Source organism: Copadichromis virginalis, linkage group LG12 (assembly GCF_057382275.1).
Source record: "Copadichromis virginalis isolate Kocher_CV1m ecotype Utaka linkage group LG12, C_Virginalis_male_GT1.1, whole genome shotgun sequence".
NCBI lineage: Eukaryota > Metazoa > Chordata > Actinopteri > Cichliformes > Cichlidae > Copadichromis > Copadichromis virginalis.
In genome coordinates, this window is record NC_140629.1 from 41,239,220 (window position 1) to 41,267,113 (window position 27,894).

The following is a 27,894-nucleotide window of genomic DNA, read 5'->3' on the forward strand; positions in this document are numbered from 1 at the left end:
TGTTTCCATTGGGTTTTGAGAGTTATAAACTTATTTTGGAAATCCTGCAGTCTGACCTCATCATGTGTTGCAAAAAATAACCTCTTCTCTAAAAGGAAGACATGACGTCATCAAACAGGAAGTATAGTTTAGTTATTGTAAGAAGAGCGCCCCTGCTGATCAAATATCACCATGAACATGTAACGTCAGCTGCAGGTAATTTCGTCACGCTTTGCTTTGTGCAGAGGCAGGGTGGGCCTGCTACTACGCATGCGCACAACTCTCGCAATCTGAGCATCTCCTCACTGATGACAAAGGGTGCTCCGGGGACGTGCTGCGCGTGACCGCGTTCTTTGCTTGCTCAGATGCAGCAGAGACATACAGGTGGAGGTGAGACTGACGGAGCTCCGTGTGTGTAGGTCGGTGAGGTGGAGGATGCGTGCCGTGGGCTGCAGCAGCTGATCACCGGTACCGAGACGAAGAGCGCGAGGAAGGACCAGAGGAAGAACCATGAGCTGCAACTGGGGCACCGAGCTGTGGGTATGTGCACGAGCCGCACCTGAGAGCTTCGCACCGGTAACCTGTAACCGTGTGTGTGTGTGTTTGTGTGTGTGTGCGCGCGCGCGCAGCCTCGTTCTTCTGTCTGCTCTGCCATAGCAACACGATGAATGACGACAGAAGCGCGAGCTACAACCTCCATGATGGTGCAGCACGCGACTCTTACACACACGTTTTTATATCATAGTGAGGACATCTAATTGACATAATGCTTTCCCAGCTGCTTCCCACCCTAAACATAACTCTGACGCTAAAACCACATCTTCAGTCTCAAAAATGTCTTCAAACTCGTGGGGACGGGTGCTTTGTCCCCGTGACTGTTGGCCCTCACAAAGATATGTAAACATAGTACACACACACACAGTCTAGACTCTAGAGAGGGTCCGGTCCTGATCCTTGGAGCAGATTCTGCTAGTGAGTTACCATGGTAACAGCATCTGTGAACCTAACCTGCTGACAGGTGTTCTGCCTCCCCTCCTGCTGCACCAGAAGCAGCCGACTGACCTTCTGTTTTATAAAGTGGCCTCAGTTCAGTTCAGTTTTATTTACACAGCACCAAATCACAACAGCAGTCGCCTCAAGGTGCTTTATATTGTACAGTAGACCCTACAATAATACATACAGAGAAAAGCCCAACAATCATATGACCCCCTATGAGCAGCACTTTGGCGACAGTGGGAAGAAAAGCCTCCCTTTTAACAGGAAGAAACCTCTGGCAGAACCAGGCTCAGAGAGGGGCGGGGCCATCTGCTGTGATTGGTTGGGGTGAGAGAAGGAAGACAGGATAAAGGCGTTGGTCGTGTCCAAATTCATGGGCTGCATCCTCCTGAGGACCCGGCCTTCGCGGTCTACGTGGGCCGGGTCCTCAGAAGGTCGGGTAGGCCGGAAGTAAACGGCTGGGGAAATTGGACGGTCTAGCCTTCTGATTAGCGTCACCGCTGTCTCTGTGGAGTTTAATAAACTCGGCCGTCTGCTTCTTGCTATCTAAAATATAACAGGACACTGGTGTAAATTCTCGACCATCTCATACTTCTGTTTAATCAGATTTCTTTTTGACGTTTAGTCAGCTGTGTAAAAACCAAGGAGGAACCCACCCGGGGGATTAATAAAGTTTTATCTAATCTAATCTAATAACTTTAATCTCAGCCAAACTGATTTACTCATGAACAAATAAAACACTGAAAAAAGACCAACAATAACATTTTTAGGTTGTCTAAGTGACTTATATATCACGTTTAACCTGAGTAGCGAAGGTCCGCGGTGATCTGAAAATGATGTGCCGGGAGTTGTGACGTTCTCGGCGGCTTCAGTGACCCTCGAGCTCCCGGCTCGCTATGGAGCTGATGGGTAACAGACGTCTCCGAAAACGTCGAAGCGCTTTTGCAAATATGCGATATCTTGATAAACCGAGCAGATATTTGATGTTTACACAGCTACTTTCTCGCCTGAAAATATGTTAAAAGTTTATTTTGTGACCCAGAAAGATTAATAAGAGTAATTTTAAAACTTAGTAGCGGCCGCCATTGTTGGAAACTTTGGCTGGGCCGCGCTATGAATTCTGGGATATGGTAGGTCACAAAGGACACACCCGACTAGGGCTGGGTATCGTCACTGATTTCTAGAATCGATTCAATTCCAATTCACAAGGTCCCAAATCGATTCGATTTAAATCTGGGAAATTTTGACAGTCAGAAATATTATAATTCAGATCAGTACATTTACATATTTTTGTATCAATAAAAAGGAAGCTGACACACGCAAGACTTTATCACAGGTGTGAGCGTCACAGCAGATGCTTTTGTGTCAAAGTAGCTGAAGATAAAACGCAGAAAAACATGAAAGTGGTTTTCCTGGCCTGGGATTTTATAAAAATATATCAAAAACGAAAGAAAATTATTAATCAACATATGAACATTACCTCTGAAGTTACAGCGGTTTTATTAGAGACACGGCGTTTTGCATTTTGAATAATTTTAAAAAGTTTAAATTTGTTCAGTATTGAACAGCAGAAATGAGGTTTTCTTTTCGGAAAATGTAAAAGGGAAAAAAACAGCAGCCGACAGCCTGTAAACAACAGTAGACTGGTGCGTAACAAGCAAGCGAATAATGAAGAAAGGGAAACTGATCTTGAAGTACAGAGAGAGAGAGAGAGCTGTGCATCACGGTGGAAGCAAAACAGTAAAAGTCAGAGTGAATTCATGACGATGTTTATGTGAAGCGTAGTTTGGATCTTGTTTTGCTGCTGGTTCGGTCAATATTGTTTGGAGAGACATCAAACTAACAGCTTTAGAATCAGCGCATAAAGGGCGTGAACACAAAGCGCCGACCCGCCGACACATCAGAATCAGCGAGCTGTCGGCTTTCAGCCCCGACCGTGAGAAAGGCGACATCTAACTGATTCTGATCCGCGGGTCGCGCTGTGTGTTTAAGGCTATGTGCAGAATTCGTGTACCTTCTCTCATTTACTGTCTTAACTGTTTGGTGGTTCTTGAAATTTTGTGAGATGTCACCTGAGATTCTGGCATTTTGGGCAAAATAAATTTATATTAAAAAATCGATTCAGGATTTTAATGAATCGATTTTACGTTATCCAAGCCAGAATCGATTTTAATCGATGAATCGATTATAAAAACCCACCCCTACACCCGACCCATCCTTCAAATTCGGGGAAAAGGAGGACGCATTAGTCGGCTGCATTCGGAGGAGTCTACGAATTTGGACAGCCTTCGGCGCGTCGCTGTGACGTAATCGGCCTACAAATGCGGCCTCGGGAGGATGCAGCCCATGAATTTGGACATGACCGTTGTGTGTGAGCTCACAGGATCAGGAAGTTCAGATTTGATGGTCCATGTTTGTTTTTCCCATTTCTTTGAGGGCCTGTGAGACCAAACTCACAACACTACTTGTTGGAGATTATGTATCGAAATTTCAGGAGTGGGACCACGCCTCCAAATATGCTCCTTCCGGTCCTCATCTGTACAGGTTCCCCCAGTTCTGCAAGCTGTCATTCTCGTTTACGTGCTCCTCCCCTTTTCAATTCTGTAACTTCTTCACTTCTGTTCAGTACGTGGGGATCTGCCGGGCCCGGGAGCCGTCGCCAGTCCGCCTCAAAGCCTTCCCCAAACCGCAGCTCAGCTCATGCCCAAGCATCACCTTTACCTACTAAAACGCTGTCAAACATAAAATGAGGACGTGGGTCCAGCGAGTAAATTGTTATTTATGCTGTGCTTCAGGTGAGTGTCAGAGGTCAAAGGTCACACTAACATCAGTCTGCTGTTTCAGGATCAGTTTGATAACTTGGAGAAACACACGAGCTGGGGGATCGACTTCCTGGAGAGATACACTAAGTTTGTAAAAGAGCGCGCCGACATTGAGCTGAGCTACGCCAAACAGATCAGGTATAGTCCTTAAACCAAGACCTGAACCATCACGACCATGTAAAACTCCTGGAAAACCTGAATTTAGTTTGTCACATTTGTTAAAGTCAAACTGTGAGGAGGTTTGGAGACAACTCTTTAAACTCCTTCAAATAAATAACAATACCTGATCAGTCAGTTTATCATTAGTACCTGGATTTACTCACAGTGCAGATGATGTGTGTGTAAAACTGATTACCTGAGTGTTACCTTAATGTCTCATTTCAATAAAACCCGAAACCCCAAAAGTCTGTACTACCTGTGTGTCTCACCTGTGTGTCTCCAGAAGTTTGTCGAAGAAGTACCACCCCAAGAGGAACAGAGAAGATGAGAGCAGGTGAGTCTTTACCTGTTTGTACCGAGTTCACCCACGAGTCAAACTTCGTAGTACGGGTCAGTCAGGAACGCTGCAGAAAACCGCAGCTTTGGCAAATACACGATCGCGTTGTGTGAAATCGCAGTTTTGATCAGAAAATGCTGGTTCAGATGTTTCTGCTTGCAATGAAAACACTTGCACTTTGCTGAGCGTGCTCCCTGAGGAGTGGTCGATCGGCCCATACTGCCTACAGTAAATGGACTCACTCCCGGAGTCTCTTCAGAACCTCTTCAGAAATTTGTAGGCACAGGCAAGGGGCGGAGGTGTCCCCTGCCTGCAGAGGGTGGTAGCCATAGATTGGAGGGTTCTGTGGTCGCCGCATCTCTGCTTGTTAGTTCTGCTGGCATCATCAGGCACCGACCTCCACCTCACATTGACAGACTCGAGGTTAAAGTCGGCACCTGCAACTCTGAGGAAATGGTTGTCAGCTGGACACGGGTGCAGTGCTCGGTCTGGGTCAGGTTTGAGTTCCGGTGGAGAGTGACGCGCATGCACCATCAAACTACGGCCGCGCGCTTTGACCGTGAGGTGAAAATGTGCTTCCTGTGAAGTGTGTGTGAGCTGAGCTGGCCAGCCGACTGGTTGTTTCAGGTACACCTGGTTTGTGGCGTTTGCGGCGACTCTGCAGCAGCTGAACGAACTCGCCATCCAGAGAGAAGATCTTGCTGAAAACCTGAACGCACAAATTGTCTGCGAGCTGACACGATACACTCAGGAGCTGAAGACTGAGAGGAAGTCTGTGAGTGCGCACGCACACACACACACACACACACACACACACACACACACACACACACACACACACACACACTCGTCAAGTCCAGTGGGTTTATTGTCACAGTGGTACAGTACACAGTGAAGCAGCTTCCACATCACTCTACCCACTGCAGCGTGTGTATACATGTTGATGATCATGTGACCTGTGTCTGTGATTTTCATCAGAAGGTTCAAACAAACTAAAATAGAAATAAACTCTAGGAAGTAAAATTTGATTCACTTTGATTTACTTTAAGTCAAAGTGAGAGCTGATGATGAGGATGATTTCTTCAAACCAACAATGTGTCTGAGGGAAATATTGACACTGGTATTCAGTGACTGATTTACTGTTTGATTATTGCAGTCTGGACTGGAATCAGGCCCATGGTCACCAGGGTTGGCCACGTCCACACTGTGGCTCTGCAGGATGTATGTTGCCTCCTAAGCCGTACACAGAGCAGTGATGATGCTCTGTCCGTGAACGTGCCCGACCGTGTTTTTATGCACCAAAGTTATTGCGATGCATTGCTAGTGACATTGTGAGTTCTGACATCCAAGTTCCAGGTATCGTGTCATAAGCCCGCCCTCTCTGCTGCTCAGCAGAATGTGGCGGTTTGAAGGAAGCGTGCTGCCCAAAGCTGAACATCAGACACATCGGCTCAGTTACCCAGCTCCCAGCTGCTCTGCCACATGGAGCCCACACATCACCCCACATTTGGCAACGTGTGGTGAGCATGGCTGAGGCATGCTCTGACATAGTCCCGTCATTCCGAGAGCTGCAGATGTGCCACATGTGGGCCAAACTTATGTCACTTCCTGGTCAGAAACTCGTCCTTAACCCTCTCTCACCCTGATGGTACTTAAATGTGCGACAATGCCAATAACACAGATGTAGGAGTGGGACTCGATTAAAAAAAATTATCTAATTAATTAGAGGCTTTGTAATTAATTAATCTCGATTAATCACATTTAATTGCACAAGAACATTTGACCCAAAACACAAATGTTTTTTTTTTATTTAAAGGGTTTTAATGGGCGACAGAATGAATTAATAGATATGGACATGAATATTATAAAGTCAAGCTCTTTTAATTTATGGAAAAAAACATTTAAACTGCATGTCAGTCCTAGCAACGCACTTCCTTCTTCTGTGTGCATCAGTGTAATCGGTATACCAGCAAATCGTGCATTGACAAAAGTTCCCCTTGGAAGGCAAAGTGCAATTAAATGTCTTATTTTTTTCAAATTAATTAATCGCAATTAACGCGTTAAATTCTCACCCCTAAATTAAAGATGAAGTTACCATAGTAACTTAGTCACACTAACATAGCTGATTTATGAAGTTCTCTTTAAAATAAAAGACATTAGGCACAGACTAATAAGCTGGACTTCCTCTTCCTGGGGAAAGTGCACGTAACACTTTCCACCCCCCAACCCCATTGTCCTTTATTGGATACGTCTGCAGCAGGAGCCAGTTACACCAGGCTGATCCTTCCGTCCACCAATCACATCCGAGCCCCTGGACAGGTGAATTGGCATATGCAAATTCAGAGATCACGAATAAACAACACACAGCAGCATTTTGGATTAACTGCAAATGGAAGAAAGCAGTCTTACATATTTGTTTAATATGTGCATTGAAGGACATGTCCTGGTCAAAAATGACTCCAAGGTTCCTCACAGCGTTACTGGAGGCTGAGGTAATGCCATCCAGAGTAAGAATCTGCTTAGATACCATATTTCTAAGGTTTTCAGGGCCGAGTACAATAGTCATGGGATTTCTGGCTCTTTTTAGAGAACCAGCTCTTTCGGCTCCAAACTGGCTCTTCAGGTTGTTTTGTTGCTTTAATTAATTTATTATTAACAATAATATAAAATTATGCACAAAAGGAATTACTAATGTAAAAAAAGCGGTTTTATCTATATATGCTTATATATAAATATATGTGGTGGCCCCTAGAGACAAAGCACGTACAAACCCCAAAACACATTTCTAGCGTTATTCAGGGCCGAGTACAATAACCTCAGTTTGATCTGAATTAAGAAGCAGAAAGTTAGCGGCCATCCAGGGGTCCGTTCTTCATACCTCGCTTACTACATCCAAGATCAAATCATCGCGCTAACTTTGAGCTCACTATCCCGGTTCTCCGAACACACCTGTTGTTGACGATTAGTATAGCTGGATGAAGTAATGTGAGATCACTGGGTGGCTTAACAGGGGCTACGCATCGATAGTAGAAACATTGATCGGCAACCCTTTGATTGGTTGGCAAAAAGTATTTTTCCGCAGCAGAGCAAGAACTCTTGATTGAGGGATTTCAGGAGTTTCAGAGTTTAATTAAAACGCAAGGGAACACTGCAAAGGCTGCAAAAGCAAGGAGAGAGGGCTGGCAGAAAGTTGCTGACAAATTAAACTCGTAAGTAATTTAATAATAATAATAATAATGGATTGGATTTATATAGCGCTTTTCAAGGCACCCAAAGCGCTTTACAATACCACTATTCATTCACTCTCACATTCACACACTGGTGGAGGCAGCTACGGTTGTAGCCACAGCTGCCCTGGGGCAGACTGACAGAAGTCAGGCTGCCATATCGCGCCATCGGCCCCTCTGGCCAACACCAGTAGGCGGTAGGGTAAATTTATTATATTATATTACATTATATCCTCTTTCACATTAGAGCCACGACAGGACCCACTAGAACATGGGAACAAGTAAAAGTGAAATATAAGAATATTTTACAGAATGGTAATATTTATCACTTATATTGCTTTTAGTCTCTTGAAAAGAGACCCTGAAATAATCTGTTTGTTTGTTTATAACAGCAACCAAGAAAAGGGCAGAGCAAAAAAAGACAGGTGGTGGTCCTGCACCCCCTCGTCAACAAGTTGGTTAAGTAAATAATACCCTCACGGGAATATCGATATCTCTCTATGAGCACACTGTCGCGCTGAGCTAAAGGATCCTGTCTATCCCGCAATATACGCTGGATTCTGAAAACTCTCCTTATCAATCTTGCACCTTCCGCAATGGGCTGCTCGCGTATACGGACAGGACATGGCTGCGACAGACTTCCCAAATCCACCTTCGCTTTCATAGCCGTGGTCTCTCATCTTGATTACATGAAGTAATTTACTATTACTACTCTAAAATATGAATTACATCTGAAATAATCAAATACATGTAATAGAATGATTAATAGTACATTTCCCTTTTTTTACGAAATGACCTGTATGTATCTGTGTGACATCAATAAAAGGATCAAGTGCTGCATTATCTTTAGTTACATTGATAATATTTATTTATGGTGAAACAGTGGTAAAATATCGCTGTTGTTTTCGTATAAATGAAGCGGACATACCTGAGTGGCCGCGATCTAATCTTGTTTACATAAAGTAAGCCTGCTCCCGAGCAGGTTTACGCTTACGGCTCTGTTGCTATGGCAGCAAGTCCCGGATGAGCTTCGGAGAACCGAACGATCCAAGATCACGCGAAATCGTCAACAATCAAATCCAGCTAACTCACTTAGCGCGGTACGAAGAACAGGCCCCAGGTCTTTAAGACATTCCTGCAGTTTAACTCATTGCTTTGTGTTATCTGGCTTCATGGTAAATGGTAAATGGCCTGTATTTGTATAAAGCGCTTTGGGGTCCTTAGGGACTAGTAAAGCGCTTTACACATCCAGTCATCCACACATTCACACACTGGTGCTGGCAGCTACATTGTAGCCACAGCCACCCTGGGGCGCACTGACAGAGGCGAGGCTGCCGGACACTGGTGCCACCGGGCCCTCCGACCACCACCAGTAGGCAACGGGTGAAGCGTCTTGCCCAAGGACACAACGACCGAGACTGTCCAAGCTGGGGCTCGAACCGGCAACCCTCCGATTACAAGACGAACGCCAAACTCTTGAGCCACGATCGCCCCACCATGGATAGATAGAGCTGGGTGTCATCAGCATAGCAGTGTAAATGTATGCTATGTCTTCTAATGATACTGCCTAAAGGAAGCATGTATAATGTAAACAGAATTGGTCCTAGCACTGAACCCTGTGGAACACCATAACTGACCTCAGTGTGTGAAGAGGACTCTCCATTTTTATTTATACTCTTCTTTGCCAATTGATCTTTCCAATTTAACTTCAGTACTTTCTCCAAACCATCAATGTGTCTTATAGACCATCCTAAGACTGCTTTGAGCGCCTTGAGACAACTGTTGTGATTTGGTGCTATTCGATTTAAACAAAGCAAATGGTGGTGGATGGAGCAGCTACAGAGATTTTTCTTTTTCATGTTTGAAGTTTGTTGATCAGGTGCTGATGAAGGACTTCTGTCAGCTTTTTCCCAGTAAAGGTTTTAATGGTGATTACAGGAACAGCTGCTGTTTTGGACGCTAGGAAACAAAACTTTCACTCCACCTGAGCTCACTCTTTGCTTTTTGCAGATGGGCCACGGCTCCATGTTAAACTATGACAGCGTCATCTTCACTACTGCTGTATTATCAGTGTTCTTGTTTAAAATTGGAGGCTGTGTAGGCTTAATGCTGTCTTAGTTTTTATTCTCACACGTGCTCCTAAATACGTTGTTTGTTTTTAGACGCAAATGTGGGTGAGCACTACAGAGGCATGCATTAAAACAAAGCATTGAAGCAAAGAGGGGGCGCGAACATTTTTCTTGTAAAACGAAGGGAGGCCTAGCAAAAAAAGTTTGGGAACCACTGAGCTAAGCTAGCAAAACCCTGCAGACACAGTGAGGGAATGCTGTGGATGCATTTAGCGAGTTAATCAACAAAGAGTGTGCTTCAGATCAAGGACGTGAAGATTACACTGTGAAATAAGGAGTTATCTATAAGTTTTTAATTAAATTGGTGACACAAAAACACCACTGTGTGTTGGAACAGAGAGTGACACTCTACAGCAGAGAGAGTCAACGCCAAGTGGCAGCACCTCCACACACACACACACACCTGATTTACTGCAGTTTATATTGTGTTTTATGCGCTGCTGTGTAAACATGTTCGATGTTTGTGATTGGTCAGATGCTACAAACACCGCCCCTTTCAAGTGAACACTCCTGTAGCTAGTAGGGGTGCAACGATACACAAAATTCACGGTTCGATATTTTTTCGATACAAAAAAATGTTCATGCTTTTTTAATTTGCTATTTATTAAAATTATAAATATATATTTTAACTCAAGCGTTCAGTTTTTAAATTTAATGTTGCTGAAACAACAAAGGGATAAAATAATAAATCTATCTGATGGAGAAATCACTCATCTTTGGAAAAGAGAGTTTATTACAGAGAAATGGCTCTTTCAAAATAAAAGCTATACTACGCGCTTCTTCTGGGCTATATTCTCAGCAGCATATTAAACATATCAGGTCCCCATAAGGAGAATCATGTGCTAACGGCTGTCTAAATGACTCGGGTAAAGTTTGTAGCGTGCGTGCTTGTTGTTTTTGTCTGCTTCCACTTGTCTTTGCACTAGGATGATGTCGGTGTAAATGTGCAGTCATATTCGTTGTGTTCCCACTAGTGCTGTCAGCGTAAATCTGAAATGACGTTAACGCCACAACACGGCAAATCTCCGTTAACGAGCTACCGCGGATCGCCCCGTGCGTGGGGCTGGACGGGGTCATACTTCACATGAAGACCAAAATAGTTCCAAAGGCCAGATCTGAATGAGGGTGGGGGAGGTTCAATTTGCCATGTTGCAACGAGCTTAGCTTCTGTCTTGCTAGCTTGCGCTGTGCTCAGTGGATCTGCGCTCGACAGTACAGCCTAGGCGGAGTAGTCGAACGCAGATCCACTGAGCTCTCAACACAGACAGCATCGTCAGAAAAAAAGTTGATTTAATAAATTTAAAAAATTGTATTGTTCGATTGCGTACCGAACCGAAAGCACTGTATCGAACGGTTCAATATCGATACGAGTATCGTTGCACCCCTAGTAGCTAGATCAACAAACCGTGGTTAACTTAGCAGCAGACCGCTTCGTGTCACTGTTTATCCCACTGCCAGCCTGAGTCCAGGCCACTAGTGATGGGTCGGTCGCAAACGAAATGGCTCTTAGAGCCGGGTCTTTGACGTGAACGGCGCGAGCCGGCTCCTTATCGCGAGCCGTGGGTTTTTTTTTTTTCCTTTCTCTTACCCTCTCTCTCGCACTTTTTTCCGCTTCACTCCACACGCAAGCCTTGTGCTTTACGCTGGGTAGAGGGGGGAGGGGCGGTAGTTACACTCAGTAGCACAGGAACAGAGCGGGAGGGAGAGAGAGAGAAAGAGAGCCAGGGACTAGTGATGTGCGATACCACTGATTTCCTTTCCGATCCGATACCAAGTAATATTCAGGGTGGTATCGACAATACTGATCCGATACCGATACTTTGTACAAAAACTTATTTTATTTATTGTATCTCAAATTATAGCATCATAATGATTACAGGACATCAGATTACTTGTTCTTATCACTTAATAATGCAGAGTTCATCACATAGAAATAAAAAAACTGAAGTTGTGCGCATTTTGAACACCTTGCCTGCCTGCAGCAGTAAAGGACTCCGTGAGAGACGTCTGTCTCGCCCTGGCAGCACCTGTCCCTCTCCTCCTCTTCAGTTCACCTCAACATACGCTCGTCATATTCTGTGATATGATTTACTCTGAGGTGTTTGACAGGGTTAGTGATGTTGCCACAACATACATGCCAACCCTGCCGATTTTCCACCCGGACAACAAAATTGAAAAACCATATTGCAGAATTCATAGCGCGGCCCAGCCAATTCCAGTTTCCAACAATGGCGGCAGCGACTTAGTTTTAATATCACTCGCAAGAAAACTTTTAACATATTTTCAGGTGAGAATGTAGCTGTGTAAACTTCAAATATCTGAGCCGACCTACACATCGTTTACAAACCCCCACGGTCTTTCATTACTCGGGTTAAACATGATATATAAGTCACTTTGATAACTTCAAAATGTTATTGTTTGGCTTTTTCAGTGTTTTATTTGTTCGTGAGTAAATCGGTTTGGCTGAGATTAAAGTTATTAGATTAGATTAAATTAAATTAAACTTTATTAATCCCTTGGGAGGGTTCCTCCGGGGTTTTCACACAGCTGAATAAAGGTCAAACAGAAAATTAATTAAACAAAGTGTGAGATGGTCGAGAGTTTATGCCAGCGCCCGGTTATATTTTAGATAGCAAGGAGCAGACGGCAGTTTCACTCCACCAAGGGAGCTCGTGACGTACTACCCGGCTTTCTTTAGACCGCGAAAGCCGGTCCTCAGGTGGAAGCAGCCTCTGAATTTGGACACCCCCGCTGTTTCCGGGCCGGCCAATAATAACGGTGACATTTAACATATTTTACCCGATAAATAAACCCTGTAAAATGCATTTTGAATGTCTCCCTAATTCTAAGGTCTCAAGGTTGGCAAGTATGGCCACAACACCTCACTTTTTTGCCACATGTATTGCAAACCACGTCTCAGCTGTTTGTGGAGGTAAAATACGTCCGCATATGACTCCAATTACGCTCAGCCATTGTTGTGAGTGCGCACGCCAAGGGGCTGCGAGACTTTTATACAGCCGTATTTCGCACATGACTATGAAAGGCGGAAGAGGAAGTAGTTCCTTTGAATGTAGACAATCTGAATTTTATAATTTCTTTCCACTGTGTTTCTGTTAATGATAAACTACAAATTTACCCTAAATTACTAAAATATCGATATTTTAATGTGAGAATCGATTCTAGAAGATAAATGTTTGGTATCGGAGGAATCGATATTTCAGGATCGATCCGCACATCACTACCAGGGACAACAACGTCACATTAGAAAGGTATAGTAATCATCCACAACTATTTTCAGTTGCAGATGATAAAGGATTCAGAAAGTTTATTCATGCAGGTCCATATGACAGAGAATGTGCATCTTCTTTTTGTTTTCATATTTTAATTTATATTTAATTGTGTTGTGGTTTGCAGTGTTTTGTGTTGTTTCACTTTAAATTTGTAAAAGGAAAAAGCTGAAAATTTAAATAGTTAAAAGTTGAACTGTGAATAGTTGTTTTTTGTATTATATGATTTATTTATTACATTTTATGTGGAGTGAATAAATAAAAGTATAAAAGCTCGCACTGGAACAGTTCGCAGCCGAGTGTGAAGCAGCGGGAATGAGGATCAGCACCTCCAAATCTGAGGCCATGGTTCTCAGCCGGAAAAGGGTGGAGTGCCTACTCCGGGTCGGGGATGAGTTCCTGCCCCAAGTGGAGGAGTTCAAGTATCTCAGGGTCTTGTTCGCGTGGTGAAGAGGGAGCTGAGTGTAAAAGCGAAGCTCTCAATTTACCGGTCCATCTACGTCCCTACCCTCACCTATGGCCACAAGCTGTGGGTAGTGACCGAAAGAACGAGATCGCGGATACAAGCGGCAGAAATGAGCTTCCTCCGAAGGGTGGCTGGCCTCTCCCTTAGAGATAGGGTGAGAAGTTCGGCCATCCGGGAGGGGCTCAGAGTAGAGCAGCTGCTGCTCCACATCGAAAGGAGCCAGCTGAGGTGGTTCGGGCATCTGACAAGGATGCCCCCTGGGCGCCTCCTGGGTGAGGTGTTCCAGGCATGTCCCACCGGGAGGAGGCCCCGGGGCAGACCCAGGACACGCTGGAGAGATTATATCTCTCAGCTGGCCTGGGAACGTCTTGGTGTTCCCCCGGATAAGCTGGAGGAGGTGGCTGGGGAGAGGGAGGTCTGGGCCTCTTGGCTTAGGCTGCTGCCCCCGCGACCCGGCCTCGGATAAAGCGGATGAGGATGGATGGAGATTTACGGTGGCCCCTACAGACAAAGCACATACAAACTTCAAATCACGTACGAACTCCAAAACACGTAAAAACACTTAAAAACTCCAAAACACGTAAAAACACATACAAACTCTGAAGCACGTACAAAAGACAACAGAAGTGCTCCAGGATGCTAGGGGGCAGTGTTGAGCTTTTGTTACCTAGTGGCTACACAAGCCAGCAAGTACCAACGACCGGATTTGGTGTGTGGTAGTAACAGGTAAATGATTTTTTTTTTTTTTAATTATTTGACTATATATGAATGCTTGTGTATAAATACATAAACAATACACATATGCTTTCGTGCTTTCAATTGTGTAATTTAACTGATCTAGTAGCTCTGTTTTGGAAGTTCAGTTCATGCTAGAAATGTGTTTTGGAGTTTGTGCATGTTTTGTCTCTAGGGGCCACCGCATATATTTATATATAAACATATATAAATATTATTGTTAATAATAAATTAATTAAAGCAACAAAACAACCTGAAGAGCTGGTTCGGAGCTGAAAGAGCCGGCTCTTTTTAGTGAGTCGAACCGAAACAGCCAGTTCTCTAAAAAGAGCCGGAAATTCCATCACTACAGGCCACAGAGAAACAAACTGGGTGTGCTTAATTTGCTTTGTAGTGCAGACCCAGTTATTCTCAGTGTGATTTCGTCAGTTCAACCGGTTCGACCAGTCTGACCAGTCTGTTTTATTGTCGCAGCATTTCCAAGATGGCCGCCGTGCACAGCAGCACATTGAGAGCTCCTGGAAACAGCTGGAGTCTGTAAGTGACCTTTGCCCCTGCCCACCAACACACTGTCCCCACCCCAAACTCTGTAGAAGCGGAAACTTGTTCGGACTGTTTATTTTTGTTTGTTTGTTGGTTTTTTTTACTTATTTTTCAGAGTAAGCGGCGGTTCGAACGTGACTGTAAGGAGGCGGAGCGAGCTCAGCACGTCTCCGACAAAATCGACCTGGACAATAAAACGGATGGAGAGAAGGTCAGAACACTAAGCTCTTGTCAGGGGGAGTGTGGGCGAAGCTTGAGCACCCCTGCAGTGATATGATTGGACGTTATTTATCAACTATGACCCAGGGGTTGAATAAAACAGCTGATTGTGGTCCATTTTAATCCCTAACATCATACTTAGTCCTGTCTGTCTGCCTGTGTCTCTCTCTGTCTGTCCGTCCATCACAGCGCTGCTCGCTGAAGGTGCGTCTCTTCTTCACTGATAAGCATATTTTGAGTCGTCTCCCGTTGGCAATCGTCGGTGTGAAAGTTTTCTCTGTTTTCAGGCTCGTCAGACAGCTCAGCAGAAACAACAAGCTGCTGAGGAGTCCAGGAAAGACTACGTGACAAGTTTAAACCAGTTTAACCAGGATCAGCACCAGCACTACCACACACTGGTACCAGTAATTTACCAGGTAGGACTTCCTGTTATGCAGTGATGTCATCAGTGAGTGTGGCGATGTGTACTCAGGCATGTGCCTCTGCCCTGCAGCGTATCCAGGACATGGAGGAGCGGCGGATCGAGAGGATTGGGGAGGCGATGCGTTCGTTGGCCGAGGCTGAGAGAAAAGTTCTTCCTGTTGTGAGCCGCTGTCTGGACGCCATGATGGAAGCTGCTGAAAGCATACAGCCAAGAAAGGTGAGAGTCCCGGGACTTTGCCCACAGAACCAAACACCTGATTTAGATTAGGCTAATTTGCCCTGAAGGTTATTTCCATGTGCACATCTGGATATCTAGTTTTCTCCCTAGAAGTTCCGATGTGACCGTGTTGATGTCCTTGAGTCCATCGACCCTTCAGACTGAATTTGGTTAGATGAGTAAACTCACAAGAAACACGCCAGCGAGCATGGCGGGTGGAAAGGGAATATCTAACGCCACCATCTGGCCAGGTTGTGTGCTGAGTTTGCACGTGTCTCTGGGTTCTCCGACTTCCACTCTGGTTTTGTCTGTTCCAGAAGTCCTGTGCTTTGTTCTGATGCAGCTTTGCAATCCTAACCCAATTCTGCCACGCTCTTCTTAGAGGAGAGGCTTTCTCCTTCCAAACAGCCACACTTGTTCAATCTCAAAAGGCTGATTCTGTCCATCTGGTTCTGTTCAGTGAGAGAAATGTTTCATCATCATCAGATGACGTCTTCAGTCTCAGCTGACTGCAGGTTTCAACCTTATAAACAGGACATTTGCACAATGACTGACACTAGCAGCACTGAATGAACAATGGGCTGTGAGGTCAGTTTATGATCATTTACCATTCACAGAGAGTTGGGGAATGGCTGCAATCACAGCATTGTAAGATGGTGACAGATGTACCCTTAGGCCCCCTCCTGGATACAGAGATCAAGGTCAAGGTAACTTTATTTATACCCATAGGCAAGGTAAATTTGCTTTACAGACAAAATGATAGCATTTGGCATCCCTTCAAAAACAAACATACCTAATAAAGATATAAACCTCCCTGTAGCACATATATAGTAATTTAATATTTCGAATCAAAAACAGTTCTTATTTAATTCAGTGACAGCAACGGGGACAAAGCTATTTTTATAACGCTTTGTCCTGCATCTCGGAAATAGAAACCTCCGTCCTGAGGAAAGAAGCTGAAATTCACCCCTTAGAGGATGGGAACCATTTTTAAGGATTGATAAAGCCATCCTCTGTACCTGCTTGGAGTACAGGGAGGCTAAACAAGACTGTGGCTCACCTATCAGACGACTGGACCATCTCACTATCTGATTCAGAGAGTTTTTCTCTGTGACAGAGGTCTGACTGAACCATGCCACCAAACAAAAGGACAAAATAAAAGAACGAAACTGATCTAAAAGTCTTTTAATTAAAATATGGGGCTGTTTTGTATTAAAAGCCGAAGAAAAGTCAATGAAAAGAAGTCTTGCAAAAGTCCCTTTACTCTGTACATGTTTAAGAATCAGATTTAGTGAAGTCAAAAGTGCGTCCTCCACTCCTCTGTTGGGCCTATATGCAAACTGCATTGGATCCAGCTGATGTTCAGTCTCTTTCATAATCACATTTCTGCTGATTTTTTCAAAGACTTTCATGACAACTGAAGTGAGGGCAACAGGCCTGAAGTCGTTTAGAATTGTTGGACGACTAGATTTAGGGACAGGAACCACGACTGCTTCTTTCCAAAGAGAGGGCACATGTTGTGTTTGCAAGGATTTATTCAAAATAACCTGAAATATAGGACTGAGTTTATCAGCACAAGATTTAATTAGGCGGCCACTAATATTATCAGGACCCTGGCTCTTGTTCACATTGACAGTATGAAAGGCCTTTTTAACATCGCTGAGTTCAATGATAAAGTACTGAGTATCTCTCAGTTTCTGTTTCAGTTCAGAAATATCCTCGCTGAAATCAGAAGAACTAAAACGAGCATAAAACATGTTTAAAGCGTTTGCAAATCTCTGTCTGAATTAAAACCATCTAAGATGATCTGACTGCTGCTCTGGGGATTTTGGAACCCTGCTATGGTTTTCATACAAGTCCAGGCAGACCCAAAATTTTTTGCAGCACATTTGCTTTCAAGAAGGTTTTTGTAGTTCTGTTTTGCTTTCAAGAGCTCGATTTTCAGGTCCTTGGTGGCTGTCTGAAAATCAGTAACAGCCCCCTCTTTAAAGGCCTGTCTCTTTTTCCTTAAACAGGATTTGACGCTTTTAGTGACCCACGGCTTATTGTTAGCATAGACTTTAACGCGCTTACGGGGTATAATCATGTCTTTACAAAATATTGCATAAGAGCTAGTAACATCCACCAAAGCGTCGAGATCATCTCCACAAGACTGAATAAAAACTTCCCAATCTGTAAGCACAGATTCTTCTGACCATATGTCAACATCCTTAGTCTTTGTCTTCTCTCGTTTTAAGACTGAGATGCACACAGTTATGGTCAGAAGATCCCAGAGGAGGAAGCGGGAGGGATTTATAAGCATTCTTCACCGATCCGTAACAAAGGTCCAACATTTTATCCCGTCTGGTAGGACAGGATACATATTGATACAGATTGCCCAAAGTTGATTCAAGAGAGACATGGTTAAAGTCCCCCATTATAAAGTTTGGGCGTCAGGAGAGACCGCCTGCAGCTTCTGCACTACGTCTGAGATGATGCTGCAGGTGGAGGCGGGGTGAGTCCTGAATGTAAGCTATGGTAATAAAAAGTTGTGGAAACTCACGAGGGAGATAAAAAGGGCGCAGCGACACGGATAAAAGTTCAACATCTGGTGTACAAATACACTCTCTAACAGTCACAGCGCTACAGTAACGTTTGTTCACATACAAGCATACTCCCCCTCCTTGAGATTTCCTTGTTACCCGTGCATCCCGATCCCGGCGAAAGGGAGCTCCAAAACCGTCAACTGAAAAATCGGCGTCCTGGTCCTGGTCCAGCTCCAGCTCCGTCGGCCATGTCTCGGAAAAAACCATCACTCAGCTGTCCCTGAAGTCTTTCTGGAACCTGACGTTTCCCTGGAGTTCATCCAGCTTGTTCCTAAGAGACTGAACATTTCCAAGGATAACAGACGGCAGGGGAAACAGACTGACCTGTTGTCTCCTCAGACGCAATTTAACACCTCCACGTCTCCCTCTTTTCCTCTTCTCACTCGTTCTGTTAGAGTCTCTATGTATAAAATCCGGCATACATGAGGTGAGGTCCTTACCATCATACGGTAAGTTAAGTTGTAACAGCTCGTCGCGGGAGCAAACAATCCTCAGCTGACTCACGGCCTCGCCCACATCATCGGAAACAAGCCAGCACAGTAGAAATCCAACCACAATGAAGAAAAAAGAATCCATGACGTTCTCACTGTTGTGGAGCGTCACTTTGTAAGAAAACTGTCACTTCCTTCAACCAAAACACATGCCAGCGATAGAAACAAAAAGAAACGATAAGAACTTAAAAACGTAAAAACTTAGGATGCCAAGCTCTCACTCACTGCCGGTCGCTGCGTGCGCATTAGCCCTGGTCTTTCCCTTTTCACGTAAATGGCCTCCTTGACTCTGCCCTCAAACCAGCGTTCCTCCCTGTCCAGGATGTTACATCCTCATCCTTGAAAGAGTGTCCACTGGCCTGTAGGTGTAAACAGACTGCAGAGTCCAGGCCTGACGAGGTGGCTCTTCGGTGTTGTGCCATCCTCTCCGCCAGAGGTTGTTTGGTTTCCCCGATGTATAAATCCTGGCAATCCTCCTGCACTTAACAGCGTGCACCATGATCCTTGGGGTCGACCAGTTTTTGGCGCAGCGTGTTTTGAGTGTTTAAATCACAGAGACGTCGTGTTTAGAAAAAGTGTGTCTCAGCTGCTCCGATACTCCTGACATGTACGGGATCACTACAGGGTTTTGCTTAGGCAGCGGTCTTTAGGAGCCTTCCCGGCTTTGACAAAAGTCCAGCTTTCTTACTCTGCTGTCATGAACTTTGACCTTTAACCTTCTAACTGAGGTGCGGGAGGGTGTGCATCTGCAGATATGTTTCTAATGAAGGAACTCCAAAATGTGCCTTCATAAACACGCCAATATGGGATGTAAAGGTCAAAGGTTAGCTGATGTTATGTGGTGAATGTCCTTTCAGGACACCCGTCAGGTGGTGGAGGTGTATAAATCAGGATTCGACCCCCCGGGTGATGTCGAATTTGAAGACTACAGCGCCACCATGAGGCGGAGCATCTCTGAATCCAGTTACCTCGACAACCGGACAGAGGAGCGGAGACAAAGCAGAAAGCTGTGGCCCTTCATCCGAAAAACCAAGGTATACGCGCACACACACACACAAGGTGCAGATGAGACACACCTGGAGGAATCACCTGGCTGTACTCAGGTCCTTTTCTCTCCTTTCAGTTGCTGACCCTCCTGTCCTCCCCCCGCCAGCCTCCACCCCCACCCCCAACCTCTCCTTCACCCGGGGGCATGGCCAACAGTCCCCAGTCCCCACCCACAGCCACAGCCACCCGAGAACCAATCACACAGCGGCTGAATGACCTCATGACCTCTGGCTACAGAACCAGGAAGCAGTGTCTGCGCAGCCTCAAGAGAGGGGTACAAGATGTACTGCATACTGTACTACATGAAATACTACGTTATATCTTAAATACTATAACACATATTGGAGTCAAGCTGCTGTGAGGTTTACACCACAAACTAAAGTCATATTTATGTCTCTGTGATGGTTAATCCAGCAGCATGCACTTTAATCTACGTGATATTTTAATGCTACAATATTATAATCATCATCATTATTATGTTTATAATTGATGAAGAAACCAAATGACACTCAGATGTTTATTTGATTGCCAAATAATAATAATGGATTGGATTTATATAGCGCTTTTCAAGGCACCCAAAGCGCTTTACAATGCCACTATTCATTCACTCACTGGTGGAGGCAGCTACGGTTGTAGCCACAGCTGCCCTGGGGCAGGCTGACAGAAGCGAGGCTGCCATATCGCGCCATCGGCCCCTCTGGCCAACACCAGTAGACGGTAGGGTAACATGTCTTGCCCAAGGACACAGCGACCAGGACAGAGAGCCCGGGGATCGAACCGGCAACCTTCCGGTTACAGATGCGCTTCCCAACCCCCTGAGCCACGGTCGCCCCTAGCAGCTTTAAAACACTGATTCAATTTCTCTAAAAAAATAAAAAATAGTTTCAAACACATTGATCACAAATTTCTAAATTGTTTGAGTTTTTATGACTAATAATTGTGTTAGGCACTGTCTACTACGTACTGTTTCCTACACTAACTGCTGCAGTGCAAGCTGTTGTGCACGCACACATAGTCGCCTGGAACATTCATGATGACATCTGTTGTCTTTCTTTCTGCTCGCCTCTTTGACCGGACAGCTGTCACTCAAACTGGTCAGTATCTCACCTGTCAGAGACGTCCAGGTGTGTTTGAGCCTTCGACTTACTGATGTTTAACGAGTGTGTTGATGCTGCAGGGCTCGAGTCCGGCCGACTGCAGCCATCTTCCTCCTGAACAGAGACGCAAGAAACTTCAGGGCCGCATCATTAACATCAACCAGGAGATACAGAGAGAGCGCGAGCAGAGGTGACACACACACAGACACGCACACACAGACACACACACAGACACGCACACACAGACACACACACAGACACACACACACAGACACACACACAGACACGCACACACAGACACACACACAGACACACACACAGACACGCACACACAGACACACACACAGACACACACACACAGACACGCACACACAGACACACACACAGACTCACACTCACACACAGACAGACACGCACACAGACACACACACAGACACCCATACACACGGATAGACACGCACACACAGACACACACACACACAGACACACACACATGGACAGACACCGCGCACACACAGACACACACACACACGGACAGACACACACACACAGACACACACAGACACCCACACACACGGACAGACACGCACACACAGACACACACACACACAGACACACACACATGGACAGACACCGCGCACACACAGACACACACACACACACAGACACCGCGCATACAGAGACACACAGACACACACACAGACACCGCGCACACAGAGACACACACACACACAGACACCGCGCACACACAGACACACAGACACCCACACACACGGACAGACACTGCGCACACACAGACACACACACAGACACCGCGCACACAGAGACACACACACACACAGACACCGCGCACACACAGACACACAGACACCCACACACACGGACAGACACTGCGCACACACAGACACACACACAGACACACACACACAGAGACACCCACACCCACACACAGACACCGCGCACACAGACACGGACACACACACACACACAGACACCGCACACACAGACACGGACACACACACAGACACCGCGCACACACAGACACACACACTGATCTGATTCCATTTTCTGTTCAACTCAGTGTTATTTACACAGCACCACATCACAGCAGCACTCTTACAGTACAAGTCACAGTATGAGGTGGTGACTTAGCTAGCGCACAAACGTTATTTGCGTTACCCACGAATAACTTGAAACAACTCTCTTATTCACTTACCATATAAAACAAGAATTACACTCCAAACTTTACATAAATATATGTAGTGCTTGTATATTGCTATCACCTGAAACACAGCAAAACAGTTCAGTGTTATTGACGGCTTCCATTACAAAAACTGGCCTGCGTTACTTTTGTGAGGGATAATTTTGCCAGTCACCCGTTTGAACCGCCACTGCCACCTACTGGCGAACCTAAATATCGCCCCATTTGCTCCCACCTAAACATCACATCAGGTGGGAGCAAATGAGCTTTTCCCTCTGTGCTATGATGCAAACTAGTGTCACAACAAATAGCAAAAAAGATGATATGGGGGGGGCGCTGTACATGAACACACAAGGAACGCATCTCAGACTTGTTCTTGATGCTCAAAATACTCGGGGTGCCACACCTCCATATTTTTTAGATCTATAAAAAAAACTTGTGAGACTTTATCAGAGGTGTGAACATCACAGCAGATCTCTTTGTGTCACTGAGGATAAAACAGAAAAACGTGAAGCAGATTTTCCTGGCCTGGCTTTTTATAGCAGATAACCAATATTCTGCAGTAGAACAAAAACAACAGAAAACCATGAATCAACATGTGAACATGACCTGATGCTGCTGAAGTGAAGCAGAGCAAAGTTACAGAGGTTTGATTACACTGTAAAATGTAATTCTAGATGTTTGTTATTGTAACATATTATTCTATATCAGTTTGATGATAGATGACTGAAGTTGTTGTTATAGCACAAAATTACAAGTTAAAAACGTCCCAATTACACCAAAAAAAGCTGACTCGAAAACTCATGTCCAGCTAAATCAGCAACTTATGTGAACTTGACAATATGGGGAAGTTGAGCACAGCAGGATTCAAAACTGCCTCATGTGACTGCTATCGAGGTGCATCATGGAGAATTGGCGGTTAACGACATGCTCACTTTACTTGGACATTTTCTAATCGTCTTCTTTGGAATCTGCTTTCAAGGTGAGTAACATTGGTTATAATTACAAGGAAAGAGAGCTACAAAAGTTGGAACATGTTTTGAATCTATGGCATGATGTGTGTTTTTTTCTTTTACCAAAATCTTTGCTTTAGCTAATATAACTTTAGCCGACAAGGTCCAGCTTGTGTGTCATGACCAAACTTAACCTAATAAACTGAAATATGGCCTTTTTATGGGTAGCACTGACCAAATCAAAAGTATTGTGCCGCTAGCTTTAAGGTTGTACACTCAACCACTGTTGCGATATTAGCAAGCTAACTCAGCTAATTAATATAGCTTATTTCACATTGTCTCTGTACTTGTAAATTTCTTTGAAGTTCACAGGCTGTTGTATTTTGGTGGAAGTTCATTTTGGCAATATTTCCAATAACTGGCTGGGTTCAAAAAGAACTATTTGGCAGGACTCCTGTGCTTGTTGTTATCTGTTTACTCCTATGTAATCACTTAAGTTGTTATTTACTGCTGCATGCTAAGCTGTGAAAGTGCATTGAGGACTGAGACAAAATATTGTAACGTTCACAAGAACCAGACGGTTGGGGTCTCAGTTTGTCCATTTATTTGGCACATAAGCCAGCGGGTTGTTAACTCAGGGGGAAGCGCTCTCGAACTCCACCTCTCTTCAGCCTGGCACACACACAGAACAACCAGGTCCCACCCACCCCTTCCTGTACACCACAACCAAACATGAATCTTAAAGGAACAACAACAGTGTGCAGAGATCACCAACATGTCACTGTACAATAACACTTAACCATCGTTACACTGCCCCCCCAGCAATAAGTTCCTCGTCCCCGAGGGAACGACACAGTCTCTGAGGCGGGGTGGTAGCCTACGTTCCCTCCTTGACCTCCTGAGCCCCTGAGGTGGACGCGGAGCTTCGGGGCTTTGGGGTGGAGAGTCCGAGGGAGGGGAACGCAGCCCCGGTCGGGGGCCCCTCTGAGCAGGGTCACGGACGCTCTGTACACGTCCCTCTGGAAAGGAGGGGAGGGACTGCCCTCTGTAGGGGGCCATCCGGTCTCTGTGCAGCGCTACTATCCTCCCCCTAGGAGGCAACTGCACCCTGTAAACAACCTCCCCTACTCGCTCTAGGACGCTGCAAGGCCCCACCCAGCTGCTATCCAGTTTAGGACACCGTCCCTTCTTCCTCTTTGGGCTGTAGACCCACACCAGCTCCCCAGCATGGAAGTGCCTCCCCTTAGTGGTGATGTCGTAATTCCTCTTTTGGCGCAGGCCTGCCTTCGCCAGCTGCTCTCGGGCGTAGGAATGTGCAGAATCCAGCCGGTCCTGCAGCTTCCTTGCGTAGTCCCGGCCCGGTGGTGCCTCTGGCGCGTCCGGGGGCTTCCCAAAAGCCAACTCTGCAGGAGTTCTCAGCTCTCTCCCTAACATGAGCAGGGCAGGCGTACATTGGGTGGAGTCCTGTACTGCCGACCTGTAGGCCATGAGGGTAAGGGGAAGATGGTAATCCCAGTCCCGTTGGTGTTCTGAGGTAAGGATGGCTAGCTGCTGGGCCAGCGTCCTGTTAAACCTTTCCACCAGCCCATCGCTTTGGGGGTGAAGTGGGGTGGTGCGGGTTTTCTTAGTCCCAAGGCGTTCACACATGGCAGCAAATACCTTGGACTCAAAGTTACGCCCCTGGTCACTGTGGAGGGTCTCTGCTGTTCCAAAGCGGCTGAACATCCCCTCCACTAATACATCAGCGACCGTCTCAGCCTCCTGATCTGGGATGGCGTATGCTTCCGGCCACTTGGTAAAATAGTCCATGGCCACAAGAACATAGCGGTTTCCTCTGTCTGTGCGAGGAAATGGGCCCATGACGTCCACAGCTACTCGCTCCATTGGGGCTCCTGCTGGTTGCTGCTGAAGCTGAGCCCGGGACTGGTCCTGTGGCCCTTTGTGTGAGGAACATGCATCACAGCTGCGGCAAAAGTCCTCCACATCCCTCCGCTGTTGACCCCAGTAATAGCCCTGGCGGAGGCGGCGGAGAGTCTTGGAGACCCCAAAGTGGCCGGAGCCAGTGCTCCCATGGCAGGCTTCCAGCACAGCTGACCTCAGCGACCTTGGCACCACAACCTGCCACCTCTCCTCCCCCGTGGCAGGATCCTTCCAGGCACGCTCCAACACCCCCTCCTTCAGCCTGAGAGCTGCAAACTTGGCCCATAGCCCCCTGGTACAGATGGAAAACCCAGTGACCTCATCCCAAAGGGGTTGCTCCCCCTTCTCCAGCCACTGCAGGACCGGCAGCAGGTCCATGTCTTGTTCCTGCCGTGCCCTCCACTCCGCTGCATCCACCATCAGAAGAGCCCTGCAGGCGAGCTGTGCTGCTCCGTCTATTGTCGTGAGTTCCCGCTCTATTTCCTCTCGCTTCTCACAGTAACGGCAGCCAGCTGCAGCACATGGGCGACGAGAGAGGGCGTCTGCGTTAGAATGGTGCGTCCCTGCTCTGTGCTCCACAGTGAAATTGAAGGCTTGGAGCTCCTCCAGCCAGCGAGCCACCTGTCCCTCTGGCTCCCTGAAAGACATCAGCCACTGAAGGGCAGCATGATCAGTTCTGATAACAAATGCTGTGCCGCACAGGTAGTACTTAAAGTGTCTCACCCCCGCCACCACAGCCAACAGCTCTCGTCGTGTGACACAGTAGCGCCGCTCACTCCTGTTCAGGACCCGGCTGAAGTACGCCACCACCTTCTCCCCTTCCGGCCCAACCTGCGACAACACCGCTCCCAGCCCCACATTACTTGCGTCAGTGTCCAGGACAAAAGGCAGGGCGGGGTCAGGGGGGGCGAGGACTGGGGACTCTGTCAGCGATTTGCGGAGGGTGTCGAACGCCTGCTGACAGTCCCGGGTCCAGATGAAGTCACGGTCCTTCTGCAGCAGGTGGAAGAGTGGTGCGGCTATGGAGGAAAAGCCCTTCACAAACCTCCTGTAATAAGACGCCAGTCCTAGGAAGCTTTTGAGCTGTTTCTGGTCTGCTGGTGTGGGCCACTCGGTAATGGTGTGAATTTTTTCCTCCAACGTGCTGATGCCCTCACGACCCAGCTTGTGGCCCAGAAACTCCACCTCCCTCCTCATGAAGTGGCACTTGTCGGGGTGCAGCTTCAGGCCTGCAGCTGCCACCCTCTCCAACACTTGTCTCAGGGCATCCAGGGCAGCATCAAAGGAGCTCCCGTGCACTAGAAGATCATCCAGGTAAACCAGACACCGTTGCCGTGGGACGCCAGCCAGCACACTGTCCATAAGCCTCTCGAAGGTCGCAGGAGCATTGCAAAGACCAAAGCTCAGGACTTTGAACTGCCATAGTCCCCTGTTAGTGCAGAAGGCTGTCTTCGGTCTGGATTCCGGGGACAGTGGCACCTGCCAGTAGCCACTCCGCAGGTCCAGGGTGGAGAACCAGGAGGACCCGGCTACTAAGTCGAGAGACTCATCAATCCTGGGAAGGGGGTAAGAGTCCTTCGTCACTTTGTTGAGTGGTCTGTAGTCCACACAGAAACGCATCCTAGGACTTTTTTTCTTAGGCACCATCACCACCGCGGAGGCCCACGGGCTATCAGATGGCTCTATGATGCCCGCCTTCATCATTTCACACAACTCTCTGTCCGCAGCCTCCTGATGAGCCAGGGGCAGGCGGCGTGGGCGCACTTTAATAGGCTGGGCATCCCCGGTCTCAATGACGTGCTCTACCAAGTGTGTCAAGCCAACATCACTTTCTTTCAGGGCAAAAATGTCACTAAACTCTTTTAGTACCTGCCATAGACTCTCTTGCTGCTGTGGAGTCAGCCCCTCACAGTTCTTTGACCAGATACTCCTCACTGCTAAGAGCCTCTCCTCCTCCTCCTCCGCTCGCTGTTCTGCTGGCGGGTCTGCAGCGGTCTCTGCGGTGGAGGTGGACGCCGCGGCAGATGCTGTGCAGACCGGGGGAGGAATAAGCGGCACCTTCTTCCCATCAGGGGTTACGAGGAAGCCTTTGCCTAAGTCCAGTACACCGCCAATGGCTCGTAAAAAATCCAGCCCAAGGATGCAGGCGTCCTGCACGTCAGCCACCCAGGCAGCATAAGACACACCGAGGTCCCCCACCTTGAACTGGAACACTCCCCTCCCTCTCATTGGGGCCAGATCACCGGTCACAGTCTTAAGTTGCACATTAGTCGGTTGCACAGCAGCTCCGGTTGGGACAATATCGGGTCGGACCAGCGTTGCATTGGACCCCGTGTCCAGCAGGGCCGTACAGGACACCCCCGTGATCGTCACTGGAACATGGCAAAAGCCGCCAACCTGGGTCCAGCCCACAGCGATGGCCGCACCGGGTGGAGGTGGCGGTCGTTCTCCCAGGCCCGTGTACTCCCGCCTACACGGGCCCGTGGGCGTTTCCCTGAACCGCTGCAAGCTTGGGGCACTGCCTGATGAGGTGTCCGGGTTGTCCACATCCCCAGCAGCTCTGTGGTCGGCGGTGTGGGCCAGCCCGAGGGGAAGGCGACTGCAGCGAAGCCGCCTGTACCAAACTGCACAAGCCCGCTGGCGTCTCCATCTGTTCCACAGGTGCTGACACAGCCCTCACCACGTGTGCGTCATCAGCGCCCCCAGAGGATCCTGCAAGCATCTCCCTCTCCAACGCTAGCTCCAGGGCTGCACTGAGTGTGGCTGGCCGAGCAAGCTGAGTTTGCATACGGAGCTCTTTAGGGCTCAGGGCCTGCAGGAACTGGTCCCGAGCTAACTCCGCTTGCACTGATGGTGGCATGCTGTCATACGCCCTCCGGCAAAGGCACTCGATTTCATGGGCCAAAATGCGGAGGGGCTCGCCTGGCAATCTGCGTCTGTTGTGGAACTCCGACCTCAGCAGCACTGGTTGGTTATACTGCCCGAAGCGCCTCTGAAGTGCTCCGACCAGAGCATTATAATCTCCCCTCTGCTCCTCGGTCAGCAGCAGCAGGCATGCAGC

At 47.0% G+C, this 27,894-nt stretch overlaps 1 protein-coding gene across 1 annotated transcript in view; it reads left to right on the plus strand.

The window, feature by feature from the left end:
* The first annotated feature begins 243 nt into the window (after positions 1-243).
* Positions 244-27,894, plus strand: part of fnbp1a (formin binding protein 1a) — a 40,739-nt gene continuing 13,088 nt past the window's right edge. Inside the window, exons 1-13 of the mRNA XM_085476647.1 lie at positions 244-519; positions 3,820-3,935; positions 4,240-4,290; positions 4,921-5,068; positions 14,612-14,674; positions 14,796-14,891; positions 15,089-15,103; positions 15,187-15,315; positions 15,393-15,539; positions 19,473-19,649; positions 19,739-19,936; positions 20,742-20,756; positions 20,840-20,949. Coding sequence (XP_085332773.1) covers positions 490-519; positions 3,820-3,935; positions 4,240-4,290; positions 4,921-5,068; positions 14,612-14,674; positions 14,796-14,891; positions 15,089-15,103; positions 15,187-15,315; positions 15,393-15,539; positions 19,473-19,649; positions 19,739-19,936; positions 20,742-20,756; positions 20,840-20,949 — 1,295 coding nt within the window. The 5' untranslated portion in view covers positions 244-489. The remainder of the gene's footprint in view (positions 520-3,819; positions 3,936-4,239; positions 4,291-4,920; positions 5,069-14,611; positions 14,675-14,795; positions 14,892-15,088; positions 15,104-15,186; positions 15,316-15,392; positions 15,540-19,472; positions 19,650-19,738; positions 19,937-20,741; positions 20,757-20,839; positions 20,950-27,894) is intronic.